Source organism: Aythya marila (assembly GCF_965140915.1).
Source record: "Aythya marila genome assembly, chromosome: 5".
NCBI lineage: Eukaryota > Metazoa > Chordata > Aves > Anseriformes > Anatidae > Aythya > Aythya marila.
The window spans coordinates 59,833,003-59,859,698 of record NC_139046.1 but is presented as its reverse complement, the minus strand read 5'-3'; the positions used below and the strand labels follow the sequence as shown (position 1 = coordinate 59,859,698).

The window sequence follows — 26,696 nt, the reverse complement described above, 5'->3', positions numbered from 1 at the left end:
TATCATTGCACACAGCCTTTAGGAAAACCGTAACCTCTTTGAAATGTACTTCTGCTTAGATGCCATGGTTATATTATAAATAATGGCTAAATTTTAAGTTCTTACATTGATGGAATGCCAGTAATAAATAGATCAAAGATTTCCCAATGCTAGTGTCCGTGAATACTAAACAATGGTATTTCCTATTCTGTAATGAGTGCCATGGTTCTGATCCATAAAGCCTGATTTTTTTTTTTTTTTTTTTTTGCCTGCCTACAGGCACGCACAGGCTCACAGAGCAGATGTGAAGTCACAAGTCTCTAGTGTAATTCCTGCTCCAGTTCAGCAACTGTCAGGGTATGCTGAAGACAAGTCCGTGACTAACACAGCCAAGAAATTCCTGAGAGAATAAGAATGATTGTTAACTGTTCTGAGAAACTCTTCCTCTGGGTTATTATCCCATAGAGGGAGAGACAGTGGGTCTTAGCCATCTTAACCAAACAAACAGCTCTGAGAAACTAAACATATTCCCTCTGAGATCACAGAAAATAAATAATAATTTAATAAAAAAAAACCACCAGCATCTTATGTTAAAAGCAGTTAGAAGCACACATGATACTGTCAGTGAAGCACTTGGACTTCTTCCTGCTTTATGCATCAGATCAGAGTTTCCATACTCCCAAAGGAAACCAAACATCAGCTGAATAAAAGAGAAAGTCCCATTTACCCTACAATTATCTTTTCATAGCTGGTTTGATTGAACAGGAGCGAGGCATGGGCACATGCAGCAACATTTACAGCCACCAGAAAACAATGCAGTGGCAGCTCAAATGGGCAGCTGTTTTAATGTTTTATGTCTGGGACACTCTGCTCGTAAAAGCCAAAGGAACCAAAAGGAATGTTGCCTGAAATCTGTGTGGTGTTGTCCAACTCTTTGAGCTAGCTGACAAATGAAAGATGTGATTTAGTCCCAGGGCACTACCAGGCAGAAATAAAGCAAGTAACTACCTGACTAATGGCATAAGATCATTTTGAGATTTCACAAGTGTCAGCCTCCAACACCACCTCCTTCCATAGCCATTTCGACATAGAGTAAACATGCAACGTAACAGTTTCTTACATATATATGAAGTAATTTTCTCAGCTGCCTCTCGTGCATTTTAAGCTGTATCCAAGCAAATAAAACTAAGAAGCAAGGCTACAACTCAACTGTTGGTACTCCCACAGATTTCTCAGCTCCGTCTTCTGTGCTCCTTTTCTCTCTGGAAAAAAAAACCTGCCAGTAAAAGTATTTCTCATCTCTACCGTCTAAGTTTCCCATGTTGGTTCTTATGTGCCAGGACAGTGATTAGCACCATCCAACACTGGTTGCAGGCTGCAGTTCGTTGTTGGTCTGTTTGCTGGCTCTGTTGTTGGCTCTGTTTGCTGGTACACAGCATCGGAGCATCCCTTAAGAGAACATTTGATAGCATCACTCTTCTGAATTGTCATGCAGTGCAGATGGTTGCAGAATGTAGGCAAGTGGGAGCCAGAGCAGGAGGAGGAGTACATCCTGCTTCAATTTCTCCTCTAGTACTTATCTTGATGCATTTGGATTAGGCTTTTGGTTAGGATGTCTACAGCTCTGGTTGGATGCACCCAAAGATCTAACAGGGGAAATGCAATGGAGCAGCTGTACTCAGCAGCATTACAACCACAAAGTGACCAGATTTGCCCATAAAAACCCAGTAAATGGGTCTGTTATGAACAGATCGACTGAAATCTATATACTTCAGCTCATTAACTGTTATTACAGCGTACAAACCTGAAAACAAAGAGGAAACGGCTTCTTCCATTTGGCATATATGATTTTATTTCTAGATTAGTTGTGAGAGTTACAGTGTTAGAATGTTGAAAGCTTGAACATGTGTACCCTGCCAGACAACATCATTGGCATACTGGAACAATACTGTGAATAAAACAAAGGAAGTCAACAGAACTGTTTATCTCCATACAAATACAGACTTCTCAGGAATGTAATTGTTATTCTCCCGTGTTACAGAAAGGAGGGCTTCCAAATGGTGAAATGGCAAGACTTCAGCGGGAATTTGATATGCTAAAGAACTTTAAACTTTAGCTGTCAGTAGTCCAGATAAGAAAAATCTAAACACACTGTGAAAAATGGTATACAAACTGGCAGATCCGAGGAAGGAAGGAGGACTGTTACATTTCCAGGGAGACACCTTGACAATATAAAGAAATGACTACATCTACAACTGTAATCAGACTTATTTAAAGTCAGGTTAATGTAGATGTTATGGTCTGGAGGAAGTTACTTAAATAGAAAACAGTAACCAACAGTGAAATATTACTTTTACTGACTGCAAATTTATTTGTGTGTAGACTCACTGAGAACAAAGTACTTAAGTACAGACTGAATCAGACCGAAATTTTCCACCCTTGACTATATGAGGGATTAATTTTTACCACCAACACGATACTTGGTACCATAACTGACAACACATCGTGATGTTATCTGGACTACTTGCTAGCTATTTACTTCACTGGTAGAGAAAATGCTTTATACCACAGAAGCATCGCCAAAATTACTCCATATAATGCTCGCACTCCTGGTATAATTGGTGTAGAAGCCCTTCTACAGTCAGGATTTTCATAATCAAAACAACTCACAATTGGGCAACAGAAACAGACATTAAGAGAGCTACAAGGATATCAGTGAGAACAGAAATTACTCATATACGTCCCCACTTCCCCATGGAAAATCACTATGTACAGAGTAAAAATATAAGCTTTCTCACACCCAAACTGGCCTGTGAACGTGTAATCACAAATGTTGCATGTGGGAACAGACATCTGTGTTCCATCTTCATTTGTCATTTTGGTGTATATTTCTGGGAAAACTGGAAGATAATTTTCAAAATTTGTCTTCCCAAAATAGAGAAGAATAGATTTGGAGTTCTCACAGATACAGCTATGCTGACTGGCTGTCCTTCTCAGTAGGCTCACAACAATTTCTTTGTGTATGTCCACAGAATGATTTGAAATTACTCAAATTACCTGAAGAACATGAAGTTCAATTTCCAGATCTGACTGTTCACATTTCTTTCAAATAAAAATGCATTTTATGTGGCTGTTGATATCCTATTAATTTTCAGAGCAGCAGGTGTCTGCAGGGGGAAGACTTCATTTCTTAAGCATAACCTTCTGTACTTTAAAAAAATGTCCTAAAGAAAGCAAAACAGATGCTGTTAGCTGTAGTGCAGCTTTTGTCTTTCTGTCAAGCACAATTTTATTTAACTAGATCTCAGTTGGACAATCTTGATTTGTACTGTTAGTAACAATTGAGAAGACCGCAAATACCACATGCAAATAAGATATCTTACCCTGGTTTTCTAGAGATCTATGACTCTACTTACAGCTATTAAAGCACAGAGAAAACATACATCGTAAACTGAGTTTGTAAAGCAAGGATAATTTTAGGACAAACCCCAAATTTAGTGACAAATCAGCGTAGGTAAGCTTCAGTGAAAACCAGAGTTGTGAACACTTGTTCAGAAGCACACTGTTGTACGATACAAAAGGAAACTTGTTCTTTGGACAAGCCTTAACGATGAAGTAATTATTTATTTACGAATTCACAAAGCCACAGCAGTGGTCCACAGATAAGAAAAAAGTACTAGATTAATCCTAATTGCTTAGGCAGGGCCTATTCATTTTATAGTCTTGCAGATGATAAACCAATCCTGTAGAGGACCTCCAAGGGATTTTACATTATTTTATTTTATTTTATTTTTTAATAGGACAGGCATGGCAAAAGCCCAAAGAACACTCCAGCATGCCAGGAACAAAAGCAGAGTGTGGCATGCAATTGATAGGCAGGCACATGCTGGAAAAACAATACAGCCTCAAAATGGACAATCATGTTAACCCAGGGCTGGCTATTCACCATGAGGGGACACTGCAGTGCCTACAGCTGCAGGAGATACCCTTGTCTGTACACGGGTGCACTGCCTTCAAAAACCTTTTTGTGTGTGTTCGGACTGACTGTTGAGGAGGGATTAGTAGGGCTAAATATACAAGATATAATAACAAAAAATAATAATAACAGTTATTTTCTGACTCGTTAGCTTAAACAATTTTACAGCAGTCTTCAGTCAGTATTAGCCAGTAAAACTGTGTACTGGGTTACAGCAATTCATAATGGGTATTCTACACAGAACAAGATTCAGGGTTAACAGTAACTAGAAAACTTTTCCTCTACCATTTTACTTCATAGTAAGGATATCTGGAAATCTTTTCTTTCAATCAAACTAGAAAACATCGGTCTTGCTTTTGAAGCTTTATTCAAAGTAAGGCAAGGGGTATCAACTTGATACCTACATCAGACTACATCATGGTGTCTTGTTTCATACCTATGCAGATTATCTTTAAAAATAAAGACTCTGTGAATGTCGCCAATTGCCAAGACAGACAAGTCACTTAGCCCTTTTGAAAATTTTACACTTAGGTTGATTCAGTCAAGGATATTAACTGCAATCTAATTTAAAATGCCCACCCCACCAAAAAAAAAAAAAGGAGATGAACAAAAACCCAACAATCAAACAACAACAACAAAAATAAAAAAAAAAATCCCATCACAGAATTAAATGTTTGGGTTTGATGAAGAATGCTTATGGGCATTTTTGTCTTCCTATTATGATTCATGGGATCATAGTAAACTATCCAGACTCAGGATAACCAATTTCTATAATAATAATAATAATAATAATAATAATAATAATAATATTTTGAGATTCACCATTTTAAGAACTCTGGGAACCACTGCTGTAATGCATGATAGCTACTTATGATTAACTAATTAGCAATCATGTGATGAAGAAGGTCATGTAGTCCATAGGAAATAAATACTTAAGGCATTATCTGTCCAATAAAAAGCAAACTGTATGAACTGCTATTCCTAGCCTTTTGATCACCAGACAAAGAAAGCTTATGCACTTACATTTCATCGTCATATTCCTTCGGAGGTGACACTGCAATGACTAAGTCAATCCAATCCTGCAACAAAAAAGCACAAGCACATGTGTGCTGCTAAATGCTCCTTTTAGAGGTGGTTAACGGACCACTATGGAATATCAGATAGATAACCAGAAAAGCAATCTGTTCCTGGAAAACCAAAATCACAGAATCACAGAATCACAGAATTTCTAGGTTGGAAGAGACCTCAAGATCATCGAGTCCAACCTCTGACCTAACGCTAACAGTCCCCACTAAACCATATCCCTAAGCTCTACATCTAAACGTCTTTTAAAGACTTCCAGGGATGGTGACTCCACCACTTCCCTGGGCAGCCTGTTCCAATGCCTCACAACCCTTTCAGTAAAGAAGTTCTTCCTAACATCTAACCTAAAACTCCCCTGGCTCAACTTAAGCCCATTCCCCCTCGTCCTGTCACCAGGCATGTGGGAGAACAGACCAACCCCCACCTCGCTACAGGAACACGTCTCTATATAGGAATACAGTTTCAAGACCGAGCTGTTTGATTTCTATCCTGAAATTAAAGAAAAATCTACTGATCTTGCAATAAGCTTTGAAAAAACAGCCATTCTAAGTAGCATACTGCATTTGATCATCATAGTAATTAATACAGTTCTTGCTGAGAAGACACTCACTCTAGCTGAAGTGCAGCATCATTTGTACACTAAGAAATCAAAGATTAGATAAGCTATTATCAAAGTTCCTATCAGCTTCTAAGTCAGCTTCAGTATTCGAGATTCTACAGATAAATGTACTATCCACACTCAGACTGCAATGTGTTTAAATACAAATCTTGACATGTGGCTAAATGCCATAAACTTGCAGAGTCAATTACAGCCATGATTTTCAGAGTTGCTGTATACCATCATCCTCTGCAGATTTCAATTCACTTGGGTGGCATGGCACACCCGTACTTTTGACGTTTCCAACCTTGTTCCTATTCATGTGACAATGTCACGAAAGACAAGGGTACATGATGAAAGTTATAGGTAGAATGAAAAAGTCTTCCCGTGTACTTACCCCGCCCATGTTCCAAGCTTTTGCTAGAGTTGCTTGTGCTTCTGCCAGCCTGCTGTCAATTAATATCTTGCCATTTACAGCCAGTATTTCATCTCCTTTCACTATGCCTCCTGGTGGCAGACCAAAACAGTATACATACATGTAAGCAAAATAAGTTCTGTGACAGATTTCTCTGATGCAGTACCGAGTATAATGAAAAACATAGTGTCTTAACTAATGCGAAGGCTTACACTGAAATTTGACATAGACAAGAAGGTTTGCTACAGGCAAAGGCAAAAGGAATTTTTAGGTAGGCATGGACGAGTCACTCTAATCTTCTCTTATTGATTATGAGCTGTAAGAATCTAGTTCAATGAGATTTTCTGTAGTAGCAGTTTGCCAGTCTGTGTAATCCACCTATATTCCTCATGAACTGTGGTTAATTGTAGTCTGTTACCACTATGAAAATGGCAGCATTACTTAAATACCTGAATGTCTAAGTGGCATTTGTCAAGAGTTTGCGGGACTGTCATTCCTCTTCAAAAGCATGTTTAGTTTTCAGAACTGGTTTTGATTTGCTAATCTGGAATGAAGGACAATCAGGTAACTGGAACTGGATTTGGGAAGGGGACAACACATATGATAAGGGGACAGCCCACAACAGTCACAAGTCAAAGAGAAACCAAGCACTTGGAATAAGAAATTGTGGCTAAGATATTTCCAAAGCTAGAATGACTTCAGCTTAGCTGTGATTGGGACAAGGTCAAAGAAGACCTAAGGAGATACTGTCCCGTCCATCTACCTGGTCATCACCAGGGTTCTCAAGGTAAGGATGGGAGACTGGCTCCCAGGAGCAAAGCCTGGATGTGCTGGCATATTCTCATGGCTTCTAGATTAAGCTGTAAACCAGAATGCTTTGGCCTTCAGTTAGATTCTGTGAGTAAAGCCAGATGCTTTACAAAACAAATTGCTATTGAAAGTAGCATTAAGAACAAAGCTAAGCACTAGCTTATGTTCTAGTAATTGCTTTGCACATGGAAGTCCTCCAAATGTAATTGTTTTAGAAGTGAGAAATAATGGAGGCCAGATTTAGGTTTCCTGAATTAACAAAATCAGCATTTTTTGATATCTGACTGAAAAAGGAGGAGTCCTTATTAAGAGAACAGCTCTACATTTTTGGGTCATATTACCGAAACTTTGGCTATGATGAAAATACAGCAGAGTTGACTATTTCTTCTTAAACATTATTAATAATTACGTAAATTTTATAAATGTAAGCAGCAGTCTTCAAACCATGAGCCTCTCTTTGAGCTGCACTTAGAGCTGAGACAGAACTTGGCTGCCTCGGGCAGTCTATCTGTGCTTCTCAGTACCAGCAGCAACTGCAAAATCAGCCAAGAACTCGGCCAGTGGAAGATGCCATTTTGCAGCAGCATTCAAGTTCCCCATCGTTACTCACCATGCTTGTCTGCAGCACCACCCTCATAGATTGCAGAGACTACTGTCTTTCCAATCGGAGAATCAATTCCTCCCTCAACTGCAAGGTCTAATGATCCTTCCTATTAAAAAAGAGTTTCATTTCAGAAAAGGTTGGTAATTCTTGCCATCAACAGGAACTTAATCTTTAATTCTTCCCAGTGGATGTATCCATACGTGAGAGGATTACATCAACCCTTTAAATATAAATAGATAATAGAGTACTTACCTTTTTAATGCGTAATAGCCGTACATCTTTTCCCATAATCTGCTCCGGGGTAAACTACGAAAAGATATCATGGTTATTCATTTCCATTTTGGAAACATAAAACAATTAACCTCATCTATGTAGATTGCAGGTGAAAAGGGACCTTTCCCTCTTCCAAAATAATGTTAGAGGAAGAGCTGAACACCAGTTCATCCTTTCATGTAAGGAAGCTCCCTTTCAACAGGACTGGAAGAAACAAATGGTCAGGTCCCAGCAAAACAAGAAGCAAGAATGTTACCCCCTCCCAGCCCTCAAAATCAAGAACGTGTTTATTTTTCCTAGTGTATTTTATATTAAACTGAGACATATCATAATTCTTTCCTTACCATTGAATATGGATCAAAGTCTTCCACATATTTCTGGAAGCCCTGAGAATAAAACAATACTCATTTGTAGAAACATTAGGCTCATGCACATGCTTAACATAAAAGCTTAATTTTAGTTATTAGTGAGAAAACATAATTCTGTAAGCTAGGAAAGAAGACTATAAAGGGAGAAAAACACAGAAAGGTAGCAGAGAGTCCATCCTGACAGTCAGAAGACATTTTAAGACCTTATCAGCAGTTTGACCTGGCCATACTACGGAGTAATTTTGAGGAACAGTTTACTACACTACCAGTTCAGCAGTTCCTCTCCACACCTGACAGAAAGGGCCAAATCTACCACAGGCAGGTATGTTCTGCCATGCTCTTCTGAGCAACCTTTCTTGGGACTACCACCATGTGTTGTCTTGGGACTACCACCAACACTGCTCCATGGTGTCTAGTTTGTAGGACCAGACTCTTTAGAAACCCTTCTCGCCTTCTGTCTGTGGAATTTCAGGAAGTTGACGCCATACCACAAGCAAAGGACAAAAAATGATTTCATTTTCATGTGGTTCAGTTGGGAACTGAGAATCCACATCTTATTTAGCATTTAAATAAGGTTTGCTTGTATTGCATTTGTTAACTGCTAACTTCGAGGTACTAAATAAATGGGAATCTCATCTACCTTCAGTAAAGGTAGAATTCCATCTTGGGGGAAAAAACAATCATTCATGCATTTAGGAAGTATATCAGTCTTATGAGCACTGTCACTATAACTGCAAGAGAAACATTTTACAGTAAAGAATACCCTGAACAACTAATAGTTTGAATACATGAATTTGTATTGATCTCTGGAATGATGGCTAAAGTAGACATAAATGGTCTCAGAGCAAACAACTTAGAGAAAAGAACTGTAATCTCAGCCAAGTCCCTAATTCATTATGTAATCTAAAAAGCAAGTCATTGAACTCTTTGTCCCAGGTCACCCTCATGAAAAACAGATGTTGCCCTTGAAGAAAATTTTCCTGGGAAAACCAATTTTCAAACAGGAAAAAAAACAAAAACCCCACCCAAAAAAAAAAAAAAAAAAAAAACCTGCAAAGAAATGATTTGATCTGAATCCAGTAAGTGTACAAATACAGCCATAATAAAATGAACACATCCTCTGAATGGCAGCAATTCTTCCCAGAAAGGAGCATCAGAAATTCACAGAGGAGAGAGCGTGCACCAAGCAGCAGCTAATGAACCAAGCAACACGGAGTGGAAAGCAAGGGGCTAATCCAACCTTCCACTGCTCAGCATATCTCAGGGAAATAGTACAGAACATTCTTGATTTACAGTAATATTCAAAGGACTGCACATTAGTAGAATATGGAACATTAAACATTTGACTACAGTGAAACAACTATCTGTCCAGACTTCTAGAGGGAAGCTGGAGCTAATATTTGGGGTGGGAAACAAAACAAAAAGAAAACAAAACACCTAAGCCAATGGCACAGCTTACTGTAGTTTCTAGCATCAGTCAATAACAAACGTGACCTTACCAAAATAAATAGAAATGAAGAATTAAAACATGCTAATATTCAGTTTCAATTGAACAGTCACCAAGTTTGATTTGCTATCTGAGTCAAATCCAGTTTTTTCCCTTCTGACACAAGCCTCCAGCTTATGCAGGCTGAAGTACTTGAATCCTCAACAGTGGATCTGTTCATAGAAATCCACCTTCTCAGATGGAGCCCTGCACACTTGAAGGATCCTATTGAAGTAAGACAGCATATATCTGTTCGTTTTTCTGTGGACTAATGGAAGTTTTAAATATTTGACATTTTGCCAACACCTACAAAACAGGCCTAATTCATGATTTTCAGTAGGATACATTATGGTTAACCTTGAAGTTGTCAAAAATCATCCTATATTTTCCTTCTTATGTATAATGATTTCACTTGTCTAGAAAAGATGTCTACAAAATGATTTTATTATTTGACCAATGTTAAATATCAAGAAAAACTCAAACTAAACAGCAAGAGAAGAAAAAAATCATTATTAATCTTCATGTTTTACCACTGTGAGCTCACAACTGTACCCCAACATTTTCATGTAACATGACAACACATCTAGTTTAGCTTGCTTTCACAAAGGAGCTGGCACATTTAACAGCAACAGAGAAATTAGGCACATTGTTCACTTCAAGGGACAATCTCTTAAACCACAGACCAGTCAACCAAAGAGGGAGAGACGAAAGCACACCACAACGTCCGTTTAAACTTGCATAGAGGAAAGCTATAGAAGTAGCAATATGGTAGAAAAATCCTACACAACATGAGGAAAGGCTACGTGCATAGGTACTTTCCACCATCAGTTCCTCCGATTTCCTACCAATTACTGTTATGATAATAGCTTTATTTGTTAAGCTAAAACTATTATATTACAGAAAACATTGAAACTGTAAGCTAACAAACAAAAAACCTTAGGAATATTGAAAAAACTGCCCAGTCTCAGATCAGTTACCAATATACAACGATCTTAAATATCGCACTAACCACATAAGTAGCTTCAAGATGGTTCAATGTGGAGGACTCACTATCTTCTCATTATTCATCTTCCTAGGGTAGCAGGCGCCACATGCACACACTGAAAGTTTACCAAAACTAGCAGTTTTCATGCACTAGGGCTGTTTTATATCCTCTGTTTTAGAAACTCAGCAACAGGATTAGGAAGAAAACCTACACTCAGTGAGAACACAAGTACCACACAAAACACGGAAAACATTATTTTACTTGTTTTTTGTTAGATCTAAATGATGAATTGTAAACCACCATCCTTTTAAACATCTCTTGTGGCTGCAAAAGAAAGAAAATTGCCAAACCAAATATTAAGTTCTTGTTGTAAACAAATAATGCCTAATCGTAAATAATCTTGCTGCTTTTCTTTTCTCGTTTCAGGACTAAATCACACTTGCCTTTTTTAGTACTTCTTCCCTACACCATTTCAAAATGAGAGAACACACAGAGTGAAATGATAACAAACACAAAGAGGAAAGAATTAGAGAGGAACTACATAAGTAATTCACATTTCCATACCACAAGATTTCTTAAAGATAATTTCCATGACTCAATGTTATCCCTAATTTCTAGAGAATTATACCTTGACTTCTGCTGCGTGATTCTGAAAAATTAATTGAAAAAAATATGGACAAAATGCTAGACTGTGATGATTTTCAAACTATCAAAACCTCATGATATATGCACAATACAAGAATATTTTTTTTCTCCTATTAGTAGATTTCCTATACTGAAGGGTGAATTATAATACACTAAAATTCTTATGAAGTTGATGAGCCAAAAGATTATGTGTATTTGGGTTTATTCTGAAACAAGCAATTACTTAAATATCAATTACAGGAACAGGTTCATTCTACTAAAAACTATCCTACTGAATTTATTTGACTAATTTATTTATGAGTGGTCTTACTTCAATTTCTTTTGATTTGGACGACTACAAGGAAGTTCAGTATATCAATTATTGCTGCAATTTACTTTTTTTTTTTTTTTTTTTAATTATTGTATTGGGCTTTAGTAATTTTAATCCCATATCAAGTCTTTTTTTTTTTTAGTTTATTCATAAAATGGTATAAAATGGTTGTATTATAGTTTGCAATCACTTGAAATACAGAACCTCATGTTACAAAGATTTTTAAAAATAAAATAAGCTACAAAACCAAAAAGAAAAAAAAACAGAGCACTCTGTCCTCCTCGCAAAACACTGCATTGAATCTAATAACTTATTTAAGTCTTCTGCTACAAGAATGTCTTCTTACAGACTGAACTATGGTGTTTACATTTCCAAACTCAACTCCCTTTAAAACAAATGACTATCCATCATTTTCATTCATGATTCTATCAGTGGCATGTATCCATAACCATTACTTGGAAAAACATGCATACTCATGAATTAATACCAAATGTGTCGTCTGCATGTACTTAACAACTGAACTAGGAATTTTTATCTTGAAGGATGTTTGGGCAAGTCTGGCAAGATCTCCAACAACACCGTTCAGCCCCTCTCCACCCACTCAGAAAAAAATGATTTCCTTTTCAGCACAGATGGTATAACTATTGGCAGTAACTGAAATTTCTGATCACCACATTTTACTGCATAGTATTTAAGAATCTGTCTCATGTTCCTTGACTGCAGTCCTGCATAATCAAATTTCATATCTTGCAAGAAAAGTTTAAATATTCATTGTTCCTTTCAGAAATGCTGTATCCAACCACAAAAGAGGAGAGGAGGGAAATTTTAGCAGCAGCAGTTGCATCAAAGCCTTCTAATTCACACAGCAGGGCATTTGCAATAGTTGGGAGAGCAGAGATTAGTATTCGTGTTGGTTTTGCCTCTCTGAAAGCCCCATCACTAAATCATAGTGATCCTCTCCTGTTCTCTGAACCAAAACTTAGTTAGCTTTGCCATTCATGCCAGATAACATCAATGAAAGTCTTACTCCACATACTGCTGTGGCTTCCTCTGCATCCAGAATGAATAACCTTTACAGCATTAAGTCATAAATGGTGTTAAGAGGTAACAGGTCTGCAAAAAAACAATTTAAAGACTGATGTTTCTCTCAATCCTATCAGAATATTCGTCCCAGTGAAATTTGTAATCTTCCAGCTGACATAAGGCAGGTGAGGTACCAAGATGACCAAGACGATTGATATCTGAAACGTTTTAGCAGTCTTGTGGTTTGGAAAATGTGCATGCATAACATATCAGAAGAAATTTCCCTGTGGAGATGAATCTTATTGCTAGTCTTTCAAACTAATTGTAAGCAGTGACAATAAATAGCAACAATTTCAATTTGTACCAAGACTACCTGATAACAAACACAAACATCTCACCAAATTTTTCCATACTATTCAATACCTGCGTATCAGATATTTATTTTCCAAAGTTTGGTTATATTAACTGCCGACTATGATTTTTACTCTTTTTATTCCTCTTCTAAGAAATTCCAAATTGCAGAGATAACAAATTACTCATTACAATCAAAGTGAGAGTTCCATGTACACAACTGAAGGAAAGAGTAAGTCATGTTTACACTTAAGAGTAATGCTATAACTAACAGACCAGTTATTAGTTATCTTAGATGAATTTTCAGGCTGTTGTTTGTGAGTTATTGCCTGCCAGAAGAGTATTTCCTTCTTTTCAGGAAGCCACAGCTCACCTTCCCTCATAAAAAAATTATTGAAAATTATATATGGTTGGTCTAAGAATATTTAGCCTAACAGTTTCTTATTCACTTACATTTGAAACAGATATGGGAAAAAAAAAGAAGACAAATAATTTGACTGTAAGTCAACTTTGCAGTAACACTACATGATGAGTTTCTTCATATAACTTATATTACAAGTTTATTGATACTAATATACGATATAATGATGTAAGTTTTCTCTCTGGAAAGAAAAGAATGAGATCCACAGATACATTTCAAGTACATTCATGACTATTTACATAGGAAAAATTCAACATCATAAACTTTTTACTATTTCATTTCTGACAAATGAATCCATGATTTATAAAAATGCAAATCAGCTCACAAATGAAAAAATAAAATGTGCAGACTCTCCTAGGGAGAGTAAGGCTCTACATTGCTCTAGAATTAGGCACCCCAGAACAAAGACTCACTTAGATTGACTTTTGTATCATGAAAAGAATGAAAGACACTGTTTTGTACTTACCATTAGTGATCACTTGAAAACCTAAATGAATGTCAGCTAGCAGAAAATGAGACAAGCATGGCTTCTTTCAGAAGTCAATGAATCCCACAGTACTGTAGCATTCAGAAAAACAAAACCACACACCAAAAGGCTTACCAGGACTAAAAGGCTTACCAGGGCCTCAGATTTGATTGTTGGCCTGACCATAAAGTTTGGGTCAGGATGCAGCATGACTGGTTTAGAGACTATTGGTACCCCTGGATGTCGTTGGGTAGGTGGACTTGGAGCAAGTTGCTATAGGGGTTAATTTAAGAAAATTACAATTCACGTCCTAATTCATGCAAAACCAACATTTCACCAAGATGCTCCAATATAAATAATTTATGGTAATGAATTCAACGGTATTAAAACAATAAAAGACTTACAGAAATATTTTAACTAAGAGACTTACAAAGTTAGCAAATGAAAACACAATTTCTCTTGCATCCAAACAGTAGCCTTTTCCCCTTAAACTCTGGCTTCACCAGCAAGATTATGGAAAATTCTCATCCCTGCTTTTGGCATTTATCCCGTAAAGGCAATGAACTAAATGAGAAACTGCAGAAAATGCTAAAACTGAGAGAAAGAAGAGTGAACCTGAAATGAAACTGTAACCAGTGTCTAAATGGATTTCTTTAATGTGAAATTCACCAGGACTGTAGTGATCAGTTTTCCACATACGTAACTTCAAGATAACTTGCTTGGAGTTAAGGACAAGGGCTAGCTATGCTAATTACTTCCTCTCAACTCTGCAAAGTAAAGTTATCCAGAGCCATTTGAGACCTCACCATGCATCACGTACTAGCCATGAGTCTGATTCCATACTTCTTACTCAGTCAAAACTCCCACTGACGTCAAGCATAGTTGTATTCAAATAAAGAGTTCAAAACTGAACCCTGTGGGTTTAGTTTCTGACTTAACCCCAGCAACTCTCAGCACACTCCTGTCAATGTTTCTCATAGGAAATGTGATCTGTTCCAGATATCATTCATATAGTACAAGCTGTATCTTCTGAAAGTATTTGAATCACTTCCAGTAAATTGGTTAAGCCATTTTTTAAACAGAGGAATGTGTGGGGTTGGTTTTTTTGTTGTTGTTTTGTTTGTGTATGTGTGTTTTGTTTGTTTCAACAAATTGAAGAAAAAAAGTTTTGGAACCAGGTCTTTGGAAGTCCCTGTGGACATCCCTCAATTAACGTTCTCCCGCACAAAATACATTGTTAAACTTTTTGATCTCGGAAGAACGGGAAGGTTCACAGATATCAACTTTGTTCAAGTCACACTGGGACTGGATGCTTTCTCCTGCAGTCACACAATTTAGAGAGAGACTTCTAGAGTGCCTCAGAATGAGGAAAACTGACATCTGGCAATCCTGAGTCAAAGTCACTGCAAACAGTTATCAAGCAAATGATTCTTCTTCTTAGAAAAAAAAAAAAAAAAAAAAAAAAAAAAAGCCTGCTTTGTAGCACCTAGAATAAAGGTCAGTCTAACTCCCTTTGTATGTCTTGACAGAAGAAGGCTTACATGTTTATGCTCTCAAACATACGGACTTAGCATGCAACATGCAAACTTTGACTGCATATGGCCGAAGGGTTGAAATATGAAGTTTTCAGACCATTATGAGTTGCTTCCACTACCTGGTATTAGGTATCTTACAAAACAGCAGTGGATCCACTTATTTGAATGCAAGTACTGAATTTGAAATAAATTAGCCATGCAGAGCAGGAACCTTGACATTTCCTTTACATTAGCATTACATGGGAAGTTCATAAAACTACATTCATAATTAACAGTAAGTGACATACCAGTGGACTGCTTGACACAGAAGATGCTTTTCCAACATGGGAGGTGTTTCTTACAACCTAAACAGTAGCAGACTTAGAACTGGATTCAGATACAACATATAGCTGCCAATAATTTTGAGAAACAGATCGGTTTACACCAGATATTTTAATAGTTAGTTGTCAGGAACATACTTGACAAGAAATTTCATTCCTTTTGTCAGGTATCTGTTAAGGAGTTGAATTTGAAATAAAATGATCTAGGGAGAAAAAAAGGTCAGCACCATAAAGATTTACAATTTTGAGTAATATTAGAAAAGTCTCTTTGTGGAACGACAACAAGAAGTCTTAAATGTTCACTTTGGCAGGCATAAATACAAGATCTTTTACTGCTGAAGTCAAATAAACTGTTTCTGTACTGTCAAAAACTGACTTTTAAAAAGCAGCAAGTAGAAATTGTCCACCTGATTTTACTACTACATCTGATACTTGCTTATAAACAAAGCAGCTCTGGCTCAGTATTAATACTTTATTAAGAACTTACTTTCCTCATACACACTGCTAGTTATATTTAGTGAAAACTAGCTTATCATTATTGAAGTCTATTTTTTTTAAATTATTTTATATTTGTGTTACTTATTCTCCAATTATCTACCTTTAAAACAGTTGGCAATGAAAAACATTCAGAAACGTATTGGAATATAGGCTTGAGGTCAGATCCAGTATGGCAGTTCCTATATTACTTCTACAAATGTTAGCATTTTCTGTTAGCGTTAAGAGAACATTTCTCCTCTGAACACTAGTGTTTTCTACACTTTTGTGTGGAATCACAGACATTTATTTTTATTTTTAAACCAACTACGAAAACCTGTTATTTTTAAGGCCACCTGAAATCTCCATTTCAATAGAGCTAGCATATTATTGGTACTTCAGACACATAAACCACATAAGATGAAACACTGTCAGAGGTCTACTTAAGTTTATAAGGAAAGATAAACAGTTCATGTCACGGCAATTATTCACAAAAATAATTTTTAGTTTCCCCTAAAAAGTGAATAGTTTGAATATATTTTCCCACCACAAACAAAATCATGCAAAAGACAAGTCTAGTATTTCCAAGTAAACATGCAAAAAAAAATTTTTTTTTTTTTTTTAATCCAATCCAGTCAATCAACCCATGCAGAAAAACATGCAGGAAAGAAGTTGCCATATGCAACTATCTTCTGCTGTTTGAAACAAACATAAGAATATTTTGCTACACAAACTGGAGTATATGGATCCCATTACAGTGCTCAGCAAAGGGAAGTATGAAGCAGCAGCTGCCATTTCTTTCCTAAAACAAGATCTGGCAATAGATTTCTTATATTTGATTCTCTTTTGGACTGAGACTGTAATACAGAGAAAGGTGTTTTTCAAAGAAATCCAAAACTCTTGTGTCAATAAAAACTCAGCAAACCTGAATTGCAGATTAGTAACACTAGTTCAATTAAAAGTATTGTACTGATATATTGTGTTTAGCTTTTAAAAGTTTGTGCTTGTGATTTCCACCTGATTTCCTTGGTCCAATCTTTTCACCCAGCAAAGCTATTTGATAACATTTAAAACACTTTCACAATAACGATTTTTCACCACAAAGATAATTTTCTCAAATTTAAGTATGAGTCAGATTTGCTGCATAACCATTGTTTTTTTATTTTTTATTTTTTTTTGGGGGGAGGGGGTAGAATGGGACATGCAAGTCCAAATAGTCTTTTTAACCAATACATTCTGCCAAAGATACTTGCATGTGGTGGGGTTGCAACGCATGCAGGGAGGATAGAGCCAACCCCTCTGGACTTGAATTAGAAGTATTAATAAAACTGCCTCTGAAGTGCATTCAGTAAGTAGGGAATAAGGAAACCCTCCTTTTAATAATGCATATGGCAGATGGGTAGATCCAGTTGACCAAGTGAGTGATGGAGCAGGGAAGGGATGCCAGGCAGGGGAAGGGTAGAGGCACATGCATCCAAACACAGCGAGGTCACCTGGGAAGCTGGTGGTACTGCCAGCGCCGGACCTCTTGGAAGTGGAACACTGGATGTGGGAAGTGGATGACCTGGTGATACTGGAGTAACAGCTGGTGGGGGTGGAGGTGCTGCCACTTGTTTGTCAACTTCATCTAAGTTTATGTCATCAAGATCCGTGGTATGAAGCTGCAGGCCCCCGGCAAACCGCCGCATTGATGGGGCAGAGGGAGATGCCGAAGGACGTCCACTTGCCAACTGCTCTCAAGAGAACAGAAATCTGCCTTAACAGTTCATCTGCCTGCAACAGCTCTGAAGAAATTAACGGCAAATCCTAGAACACCACTCAACCCAACTGCTCCTGCACCAAAAGCTCTTGCCTTCTTGCACACAGAATATATTTAAAAGTTTTCCTATGAAAGGAGAGGAAAGGGGATCAGTCTGCAATAATCATAACCTGATCTTAAGAGGAGAGGGGAAGTAAATTTAAGAGGGGGAAGTAAATTTAAGCAGTTACCAAATACAGTTTTGGGTGCTATGGAGTTCAGATTGTCAGGAGGGTCTGAACCTTGTAATTTCTGTTAACACCAGATTCACAGTGAGGCTAGCAAACTCCACAGTTTGAGCAGAACAAGTAGCTCACCCCCCAAAAAAGTTAGGAGAAAGTGTCTGCAGGTCTAAGGAAGGGTTGTACAGATTAGAGTTGTACATATTAGAGTTGCTAACATTTGTCTTTAGATGCCTATCAGTGATCTGACTTAGGTATTTAATAAAATCTGATTGACAGTCTCTCATTTGCTATTGTGTAGACTCAGCTTGGGAAATATTGAAGATGAGCTGTTCTACAGATACCCGCATCTTAGTCTCATCTGACAATGCTTCCCCCGAGTGGATCTCTCTGCTGACATTGAGATGTCATCTGTCATACCCTTTGGTATTAAAAAGCATACACGTTTCTTTGGGAGAGCTCAACAGATCTGGAGTGCTGTTGTACCCAAGATGCAGATCAGGCCCAAAGGTAGTCTAGTCGCATTTACCCTTTTGGAGCACTCCATCTGTATGTTTTACTTCATGTTTAACTGCTTGGATAGTTTTGTAGCAGAATTGTAATTGAAAAATATGTAATATAAAGAAGAACTGATGGAGCAAATACAGTGTTTGTCTCAAATCAAGGTAGAGCTCTGACCAATGACTTTAATTTACAATATTATCTATTCCTTCTCAAGAAGGACAAAGATCTGGTAGAACCCAGGCAGACAAAGTTAAGCAGTGAGAAAAAAAATCACCATTAACATTTCACTGTCCTGGTGACCTGCACTGAAGAACCAAATAGATCGAAGCCTAAGGTCAGGAAGAACACAGGACCATCTGCTTTTTCAGGGCTGCTCCCTATTGACCTGAAGGAAATTTGTCCAAGAGTGTTCCCAAAAGGTCCCCTTTGTGGTTACAATTGCTTGGGGGTCATGGGGGAATTCAGCAGATTGCAGTGTTCCTCTTGGAAGCAACTGTGCTTGGAAGAAAGCCAATGCAGGACAGTGGGAAAGCCTCTCTCCACATGTAGAGTCACGCGGCTCTAAAGCTCAATCACTATATTCCACTTCCTTCATTTGAGGGGACTATTTGAAACACAAAATAAAAACAAAACAAACAAACAAACAAAAAACCTCATATTCTTTGGGACTTTTTTCCCCCCTTATCACTCAATTAACCTGTCCCTTTATTAGTTATGATTGCATGCAATACAAGCAGGCATTCAAGAACTCATCATTAGTAATGTTCTTATTTGCATATAGCACTGAAAAAACACAGCTGGGAATTCTAGCTTGTTTGGTGGCACGTCCCACCAAGCCCAAACAGTGCTCACAAACTGATGAAGTTGTTAATTTTGTGGTGATAACATACCCGGTTGGCAAACTAAAAACACTAGCATAGTGACCTTTATCAAACAACATCATCCCTGTAAACTATGGAAACATAATTGCTGACAAGTTGTTTTTTATTTTTCCCCTCCATCTTAAAATGAGGCCTGAGGAGGAAAGAGGAAGACAGGTTTTGGCTCGGTTCCGTCCAGTAAAAGCTGTTGTTTTTAAAAGAAAACTAGTGAGTTACTTTGAGATCAAACAATATATAGAAAAGCCAACTTTTTAATTTTTTTTTTATTATTATTTTTATGTTTTACCTCAGGAGACTCATTCTCCACAGAGGAAATCTGTTCTAACCGTGTCTGACAAAGTCTTTCCACCCAATGCTGCACCTTTTCTGATTCTTCCAGGTCTTCTCGTTCTGTTTCAGATACCTTAACCACATCATCAGTTCACAAAAAGAGATTAGAGGTATAGTTACAATACAAATGTTTCAAGAGTATGAGATACTATTTAAATTATTTTAAGAATTAATTGTGCTTTTAAGAATGATTTCCTCTTACGCTGTCTTTTGTTAGGCTCATCACTACACACAGACACTCAATAAAAAGTTTCCTCACTCAGACAAAAATTGACGACAGCAACAAACATTTCAAAAACTCTGTTCCCAAGAAATGCATTTTTTTCTACTCTTTATCACCTTTGACATAATTAAATGAATGTCCTACTCAGATACTTCCACTGAAGAGGCAGCTCATTTTCTTTCAATAGAATTTTTCACTTAATAGGAGAATACAACATACCTCCTGCACAAGACGATTTATTTTCAGTTGCTTTTCCTTCTCCAGCATTCCTTCCTTTTCCTTGGCAAGTCTTTGCTCAAACTCCATTTCCTTTTTATTCTTCTTTTGTTCACAAAAACTGTCACTTTTTGACTTCTTTTGCTCTTTCCCTTTCTGGGAATTTTTTTTTTTTCTTAAATTAAATTTTTACGTAAACTAAAAACACAGCAAACTTCAAGCTCAGTACATGAGTGCCTGCCTTGAAAATTGAATTACACTGCAAGTATGGGGCCAGTCTTTTAGAAGCAAATCTTAACTCAATTTCCCCAGCAATTTGCTGGAATTTCAACCTTATTTGGAAGGCTTGTACACAGTCATTTAAGTTATACAAGATCAGACAGTTCAACTTTTCCTCTGCAAAGCTACAACAGTAGGGCAGATAGATCCACTAAAAAACTTCAAATAGTCAAATAGTTTTGGTTAGATCTTCATTTATCATCTCTCTGTTCAGGCACTTTTACATTAATACAAGACTGACCGCTTTCATGTGACAGATGCTCATGTATACACAGATGTCACCGTTCTATGATTAAAAAACCTTCATGCTTCATACATTCTAAACACAGCATTGCATGCCTTCATGCAAAAAATTAGATGGAAAGGAAAGGCTTTGATCAGTGGAGCAACTAAATTGCTCCCAGGAAAGAACCCTGCATCATGAAGACCAAACATAAAATCTAATCATGTGCATACCTAATATAGCGCAACGCAACTCTAAAATTTTACATGTCTAATGCAAGCAAATGGCAAAACTTCTTCATAGTCTTTTAGGAGCACGTGTTCCTGTTGTTTCTGAAATACATCCTGCTCCTTATTTCTACTTCAATGATGTCACATTTCAGCTACCTTCTCCAACTTGTACTATTAGGGCCTACTTCATGTTGAAAAGCCCATGTCCTCTTTGTTACACTGAAAAAAATACAGAAGGGCAACAGGGCTGGCCGCCTATTGTCAATTCCTGCCAATGCCCAGAGAGGCTAAGATTCAGATTTGATCTTGCTCTGCTCATTTTCATTGGCTAATGGCTTTTCAAAGGGGTTTTTAGGAATTCAAAGCATGACCATGCTTTACCTTACATATCATTATTTGTCTTCCTCCCACCTTCTATGTGTAACATTAATAACAAAGCAAACATTTTTTCCTGGCAGCTACAAATGTCATCCTCTCAGTCAAGAAAGTAATTAGAACTTTGTAGTACAGAGTTCAGGGATATGCTCTCTATTGCTTTGTGGTTAAATGTTCCTGTTATTGAAAACCAATAATCTTTGGAGATAATTCTAGTTTTTTATCACACTTTCATCTTTTCACACTAATGTTTTAACCTGAGCATCGTTCTGCTGGCATGTCTTATTCAGAGCTAATTGGTTTGTACTTTAGTAGTAATTTTTGATATCATTTTATCCTCTAAAGAGTTATAAGATACATTTAGGACTGTCTATGAAACATAACACCCAGCAGGTCAACCTGCTACGTATCAACATTTGGAAAATTACCTAATGTACTGCTCACTAAGCAGTACATGTGCTAAAATGTTTCAGAACATCAACGTCTATGAGACAAATCTTAGTTGCATTCACTGCATTCAGCTACTACAGGATGAGTCGTCCTTTCCATCCATTTTCTCCATGGATTCTGTGCACTTCCCAAAAACATTTTAAGTAGAGAGTGAAATTTTGGTTTTCGTGGGTGCACAGAAAAAAATTGATTAGTAATTTGCAGTAGGATGAAAAATCACCTTTTCCATATTTCAAAACATTTCTAAAAGCAAAAGATTTATTTTTAATCTTTTCAAGTTTCTAGTCGATACAGTGTAGTATAGCTCAACAGAAACTGTGGTCGATCTCCATTAATATATATGAAAAGTTATTTGGAGGCTCTGTAAACTGTGTTTGCCAGCAGCCATTGAGAAGATCACCTATTTGTGTGAAGAGGCTGAATTTTCTTAATATATATTTATATTTTTCAGATATAATTCCTAAGTGTACTGAATTTTACACGTTACAGATCCAGGATGATTTACATTCACTAGCAGCACAAAATGGCATCAGAGTACACTGACATTTCCTATGCTCTATTAAGGTCAAAATAATAAATAATAATAAAAAAGTCTATAAAATGCACTGAAAGAAATAAAGAGAATAAAGCAACATCAGGAATAAAGTATTATTTGGAGCTGAAGTAATGTGAAATCACAATGTTTTAGAGGCAACTCTTTAGATGAGAGGTATTCGATCGAGTTTAAAGCTTTTCTGTTGTTTTTGCTCACTGTCTGTGATGCACATGCCTGAAAGTCTTTTGCCTTCAGCCCTCCTCTCTCTGGGATATTTGTATAATTGGGAACCACATACTTCACTCCCATTGAATTTTTGCCTCTTATCGAGGCTTTTTTCTTTGGAACATTATTCTGAGGATTTGTGGAAAACAGAAGAAATGCACTGTGCACTTGTGCTGAACGCCTTCTGCAAAGTACACACAATTCCCATTGCAGCTGGCAGGACTTAAGAAGGTCAATGTATTCAGAAGAAAAAATTCCAAAAAGCATCTTAACTTATGCATATGAAATGAAGAAGCATCTATCTCTAAATAATGTCTGGTATATTCTAATGGAAGAGGAGAAACAGAAGAAAAAAGGAATTAAAACTCAAATGCACAGCAAACAAATTTATTTATCAAACTTGGTACCTTGCGAATTGTGGGAAATTTTCCTTCATACCGATAAAACCATCCAAAAGCTAAAAAAAGGTAAAGGAAAAGTTTTTTTTTTTTTTTTTTTTTTTTAAGAAGAAAAACAAAAAGTCAAGGACAGTCAAGGACTGGTTCCTATCAATCCCTGCTGATACACAACTGATTAAAATTTATTTGAAGGCACAACAAAGGTTCAATATTACATGACAAGATCTTAGATAACTTCTTGATCAATTATGCTAGTACACTTAGTCACAAATAATCCTTATTTACTAATACACATACCTTATGTTAAATGAAAAAAAAATGCAATAAGTAAGCTTCGTATAGAACATATGCATTGCTGAGATCTCTATGGTCACAGTCTTACTTTACACTAGTTGTAACAAGCCTTCTCAAAATCAAACAGGTATTCAAACTCATTCAATCTTGTGGCAGAACACAGTGGCATTTGAGTAGGAAAAAAAAAGCTCCATTTCGTAGAATAAGCTAAGTAAAATCATACAAAGTAATCCATTACCATAATTTTACATAATAAACAGTAACAACACACACAACTCTAAGTAAAATTGGTTGCACACTGGAACAGGCTCCCCAGGGAAGTGGTCACTGCACCGAGCCTGTCTGAATTTAAGAAGAGATTGGACTGTGAACTTAGGCACATGGTCTGAACTTTTGGGTAGACCTGTGCGGTGTCGAGAGTTGGACTTGATGATCCTTAAGGGTCCCTTCCAACTCAGGATATTCTATGATTCTATGATTCTATGATTCTATGATTCTATAATCTATCATTCTTAGGATTGACATGTTTTGTATTCTTGTCAAGGTATCTCTAGAATGCAGTGACAACAACAGTATCGTAACATTTCATCATTTACCAAAGGACCACACATTGTCCCAGCAAATACAAATGATAGGTTCAGTGTCAAGACTGACTGTCAGGAGGAAGTGAAACACAGGAAGGATCTAAATCAGGATAGGAAGTTAAGGCTGAGCGGCAAACCTTTTTGTCCTGCTTCATGGTCACTTCATCGGTGTCATCTGTGTCAAGTTGGTCATATGCAACTCCCTTTAAATCTTCTAGAGAAACAAAGGAGGAAAGGAGTGAGGAGATAGAAACGACAGTCCAACTGGAGGTTTCCATGAAATAGAGATCCGCAATGTGTGACTGGGAGTTTCCATGAAATAAAAGAAGTTCGTAATGTGATATTTTTCCACATAATTGAAAAGAATGGAGGTCCTGCTTAAATCAAATCAACTTCCAACTTTCACGTCAAAAAGCATCAGTTAGAGCAGGTGTAGATGTTGTGAGCCAGGTACCTGGTAAGAGCCATTACATACATTTATCACACACTTCCAGTGTTGACAATCATTAAATCATCTCTAGCTGGCTTGGACATAAAATAGTGATATATTCCATACAGATCTTTGATGTTGTGTCTGAAATAAATACCAAAGAAGCAGACTGAAATCAATTACTTACTTTTGTGTTTAGAATGAGGGGCAGAGTGCACTTCTGCAGTCACAGTTTTTAGAGATTTGGGAGGCTCTTTAGGCCCCCAGTCTTCTTCCCACTCCTTTTTAAATTTTTCTTCCTCTGCTGTTATCCTGTAAGGAAAAAAAATGCAGTTACAAATTCTAAGTATAGAAATAACAACATTAATGTAAAATCATTACAATTATTTACTTTTAATTATTTTATTATTTAAGATAAAGAATCATAAAATGCCCTTCTCCCAAACCATGTTCCTTTCATGAAGTGTCATTTTACTGACAATTACCCAGAAAGTATCTAGAAAAGCACCACGATCAAAAAAGGGCAGTCTGAAGGAAAATTCAGAAAATCCCGGGTATGTCACAACTATACTGCCATGTAACCTATTATCTTGGAGCTTCACATATGGTGCCTTTAAGTGGCCTAAGGCCTATTCTTGGCTCTAGCTAGTCTTGAACTGGTATATTGACATATGGTGCCAAAATATACCAGGTCTTAGAGGTATATATGACTATTTATACCGGGATTTTCTTGTTAATCCCTAGTTTAGCTAAGATAAATTTTAAAAATATCCACACGTAGTCAAAGCAGTATTTAATAAAAATCTGATTTCCTGGATAGGATAGGTTATAAAACTTACTGTTTTCAATGCAACACTTAATTAAATCTCTCCTCAAAAAGTAAAAGCTTACTTAAAAATTTATGAGTAAAATTTCTACTCAAGACAACTAATATCACATGCTAAAAACATAAGCCTTAGTTTAGCCTAAATCTACTCAGCTTTGGTTTTTAGAACTATGATAATCTGAAAAGACTATTACTACACTGTGTACCTCTCACAGACTGAACAAGCTTTTTTTTTTTTTTTTTTTTTTTAATATAAACTAAGTGGATATGTCATTAAGTGCCTAAGCATATGCATATTTTCCATCCCTTTAGTTATTCTTCTGTTTCGTCCTTGATGTGTTTCCTCCCAGGACACATTTCTTCTTTTCTCTTAAAATTACATGTAGCGGCCAGTAGAGCAAACAAATTCAGAGACACACAACTTCTTCAATCTTAAATTACTCTGTACATACTATTTAACTATACTATATACACACTATAACATACTCTAAAAATAAACATTCAACTTCAAGCTGACTTTGAATTTATCATCACCATAACCCTTGTGTTTTCCAGGTGCTGCTTTTCAGATACGTTTCCTAATCTGCAACTCTGTGGTACACTTCCAGGATGCACTGGGCCCTATGCTTAGCTAAATATACAAATTTATTAGAAAAGCATATGGAGAATGTTTTCAGACAGAAGCACATACATAAACACTCTATTCTTTGGGGCAGCATATTGCCTATGTAGGTTGTTACTTACTGTGCTATTTCTCTGCGATATCTTTCTTCTTCCTCTGCAGCCTTCTGGGAAATCTCCATTTTTCTTCTATAACATCATGAATTAGGACATCACAATACAAATAATATTTTCTGAGTAAGAACTTCCACAAAGTGTGTCAGCATATAGTTAATATACAAACAGTAAACACATGCACATTAGAAAAAAAAAAAAAAAAAAGCTTCTTTAAAAAGTCTTCTTTAAGATACCAAGAGTTCAACATGCTATTATTTAAAACCTGAGGACATTCAAGACCATCTGCTTAAGAAGGATATCTCTGCAACTCTGTGAGTCACTATCTCCTTCTGAGACAGTTCCACAGCATGTTATTGTGAGAGTATGAATTTGTAACTGTTCCGCTAAAAATAAAGGACGGGGGAATGTCACAAAGAAAATACAAAATATCACATTAAACCATAGGGGTATGAAAGTCAGGGAACAGTGATTCTTGAGTGACTCTCCTACTGAAGACATGCATTTGAATAATATTGGTTTGGAAAACCCAGAACATCAAGGGGATAAGTAATTATGAGCAGAGACTCCACAAAAGCAAGCATAACTTAATCTAAGTTGGGAATCTCCTTAAAATTATTCCTGTCTTACAAGCCCTTTTCAAATCCAAGCTACATTTTTCAGACCCTCCTATGGAGTCCTTACAATCTCTCTTTCTCTTGCTGCTCTTTGATGATTTTGTTGGTTTCCAGCGCAAGCCGCTTCTGATGCATCAACTCCTGGCGTTCCTGCTCACGAAGACGTGCCTCCCTCTGCCTCTCGTCTTCAGTCATAAACAGCTCTTTTCCCTGCAATCAGCACCCCAACACAAATCAGT

General features: G+C 36.9%; 1 protein-coding gene across 1 annotated transcript in view; it reads right to left on the bottom strand.

Moving 5' to 3' along the window:
- Positions 1-1,819: 1,819 nt before the first annotated feature.
- USH1C (USH1 protein network component harmonin) overlaps positions 1,820-26,696 on the bottom strand; it is a 44,698-nt gene continuing 19,821 nt past the window's right edge. The window contains exons 12-21 of the mRNA XM_082760558.1: positions 26,525-26,667; positions 25,850-25,915; positions 24,467-24,591; positions 23,987-24,063; positions 8,083-8,124; positions 7,718-7,771; positions 7,472-7,571; positions 6,034-6,143; positions 4,979-5,034; positions 1,820-3,203 (exon numbers count right to left, since the gene is read on the bottom strand). Of these exons, the coding sequence (XP_082616684.1) occupies positions 3,191-3,203; positions 4,979-5,034; positions 6,034-6,143; positions 7,472-7,571; positions 7,718-7,771; positions 8,083-8,124; positions 23,987-24,063; positions 24,467-24,591; positions 25,850-25,915; positions 26,525-26,667 (786 nt within the window). The 3' untranslated portion in view covers positions 1,820-3,190. The remainder of the gene's footprint in view (positions 3,204-4,978; positions 5,035-6,033; positions 6,144-7,471; positions 7,572-7,717; positions 7,772-8,082; positions 8,125-23,986; positions 24,064-24,466; positions 24,592-25,849; positions 25,916-26,524; positions 26,668-26,696) is intronic.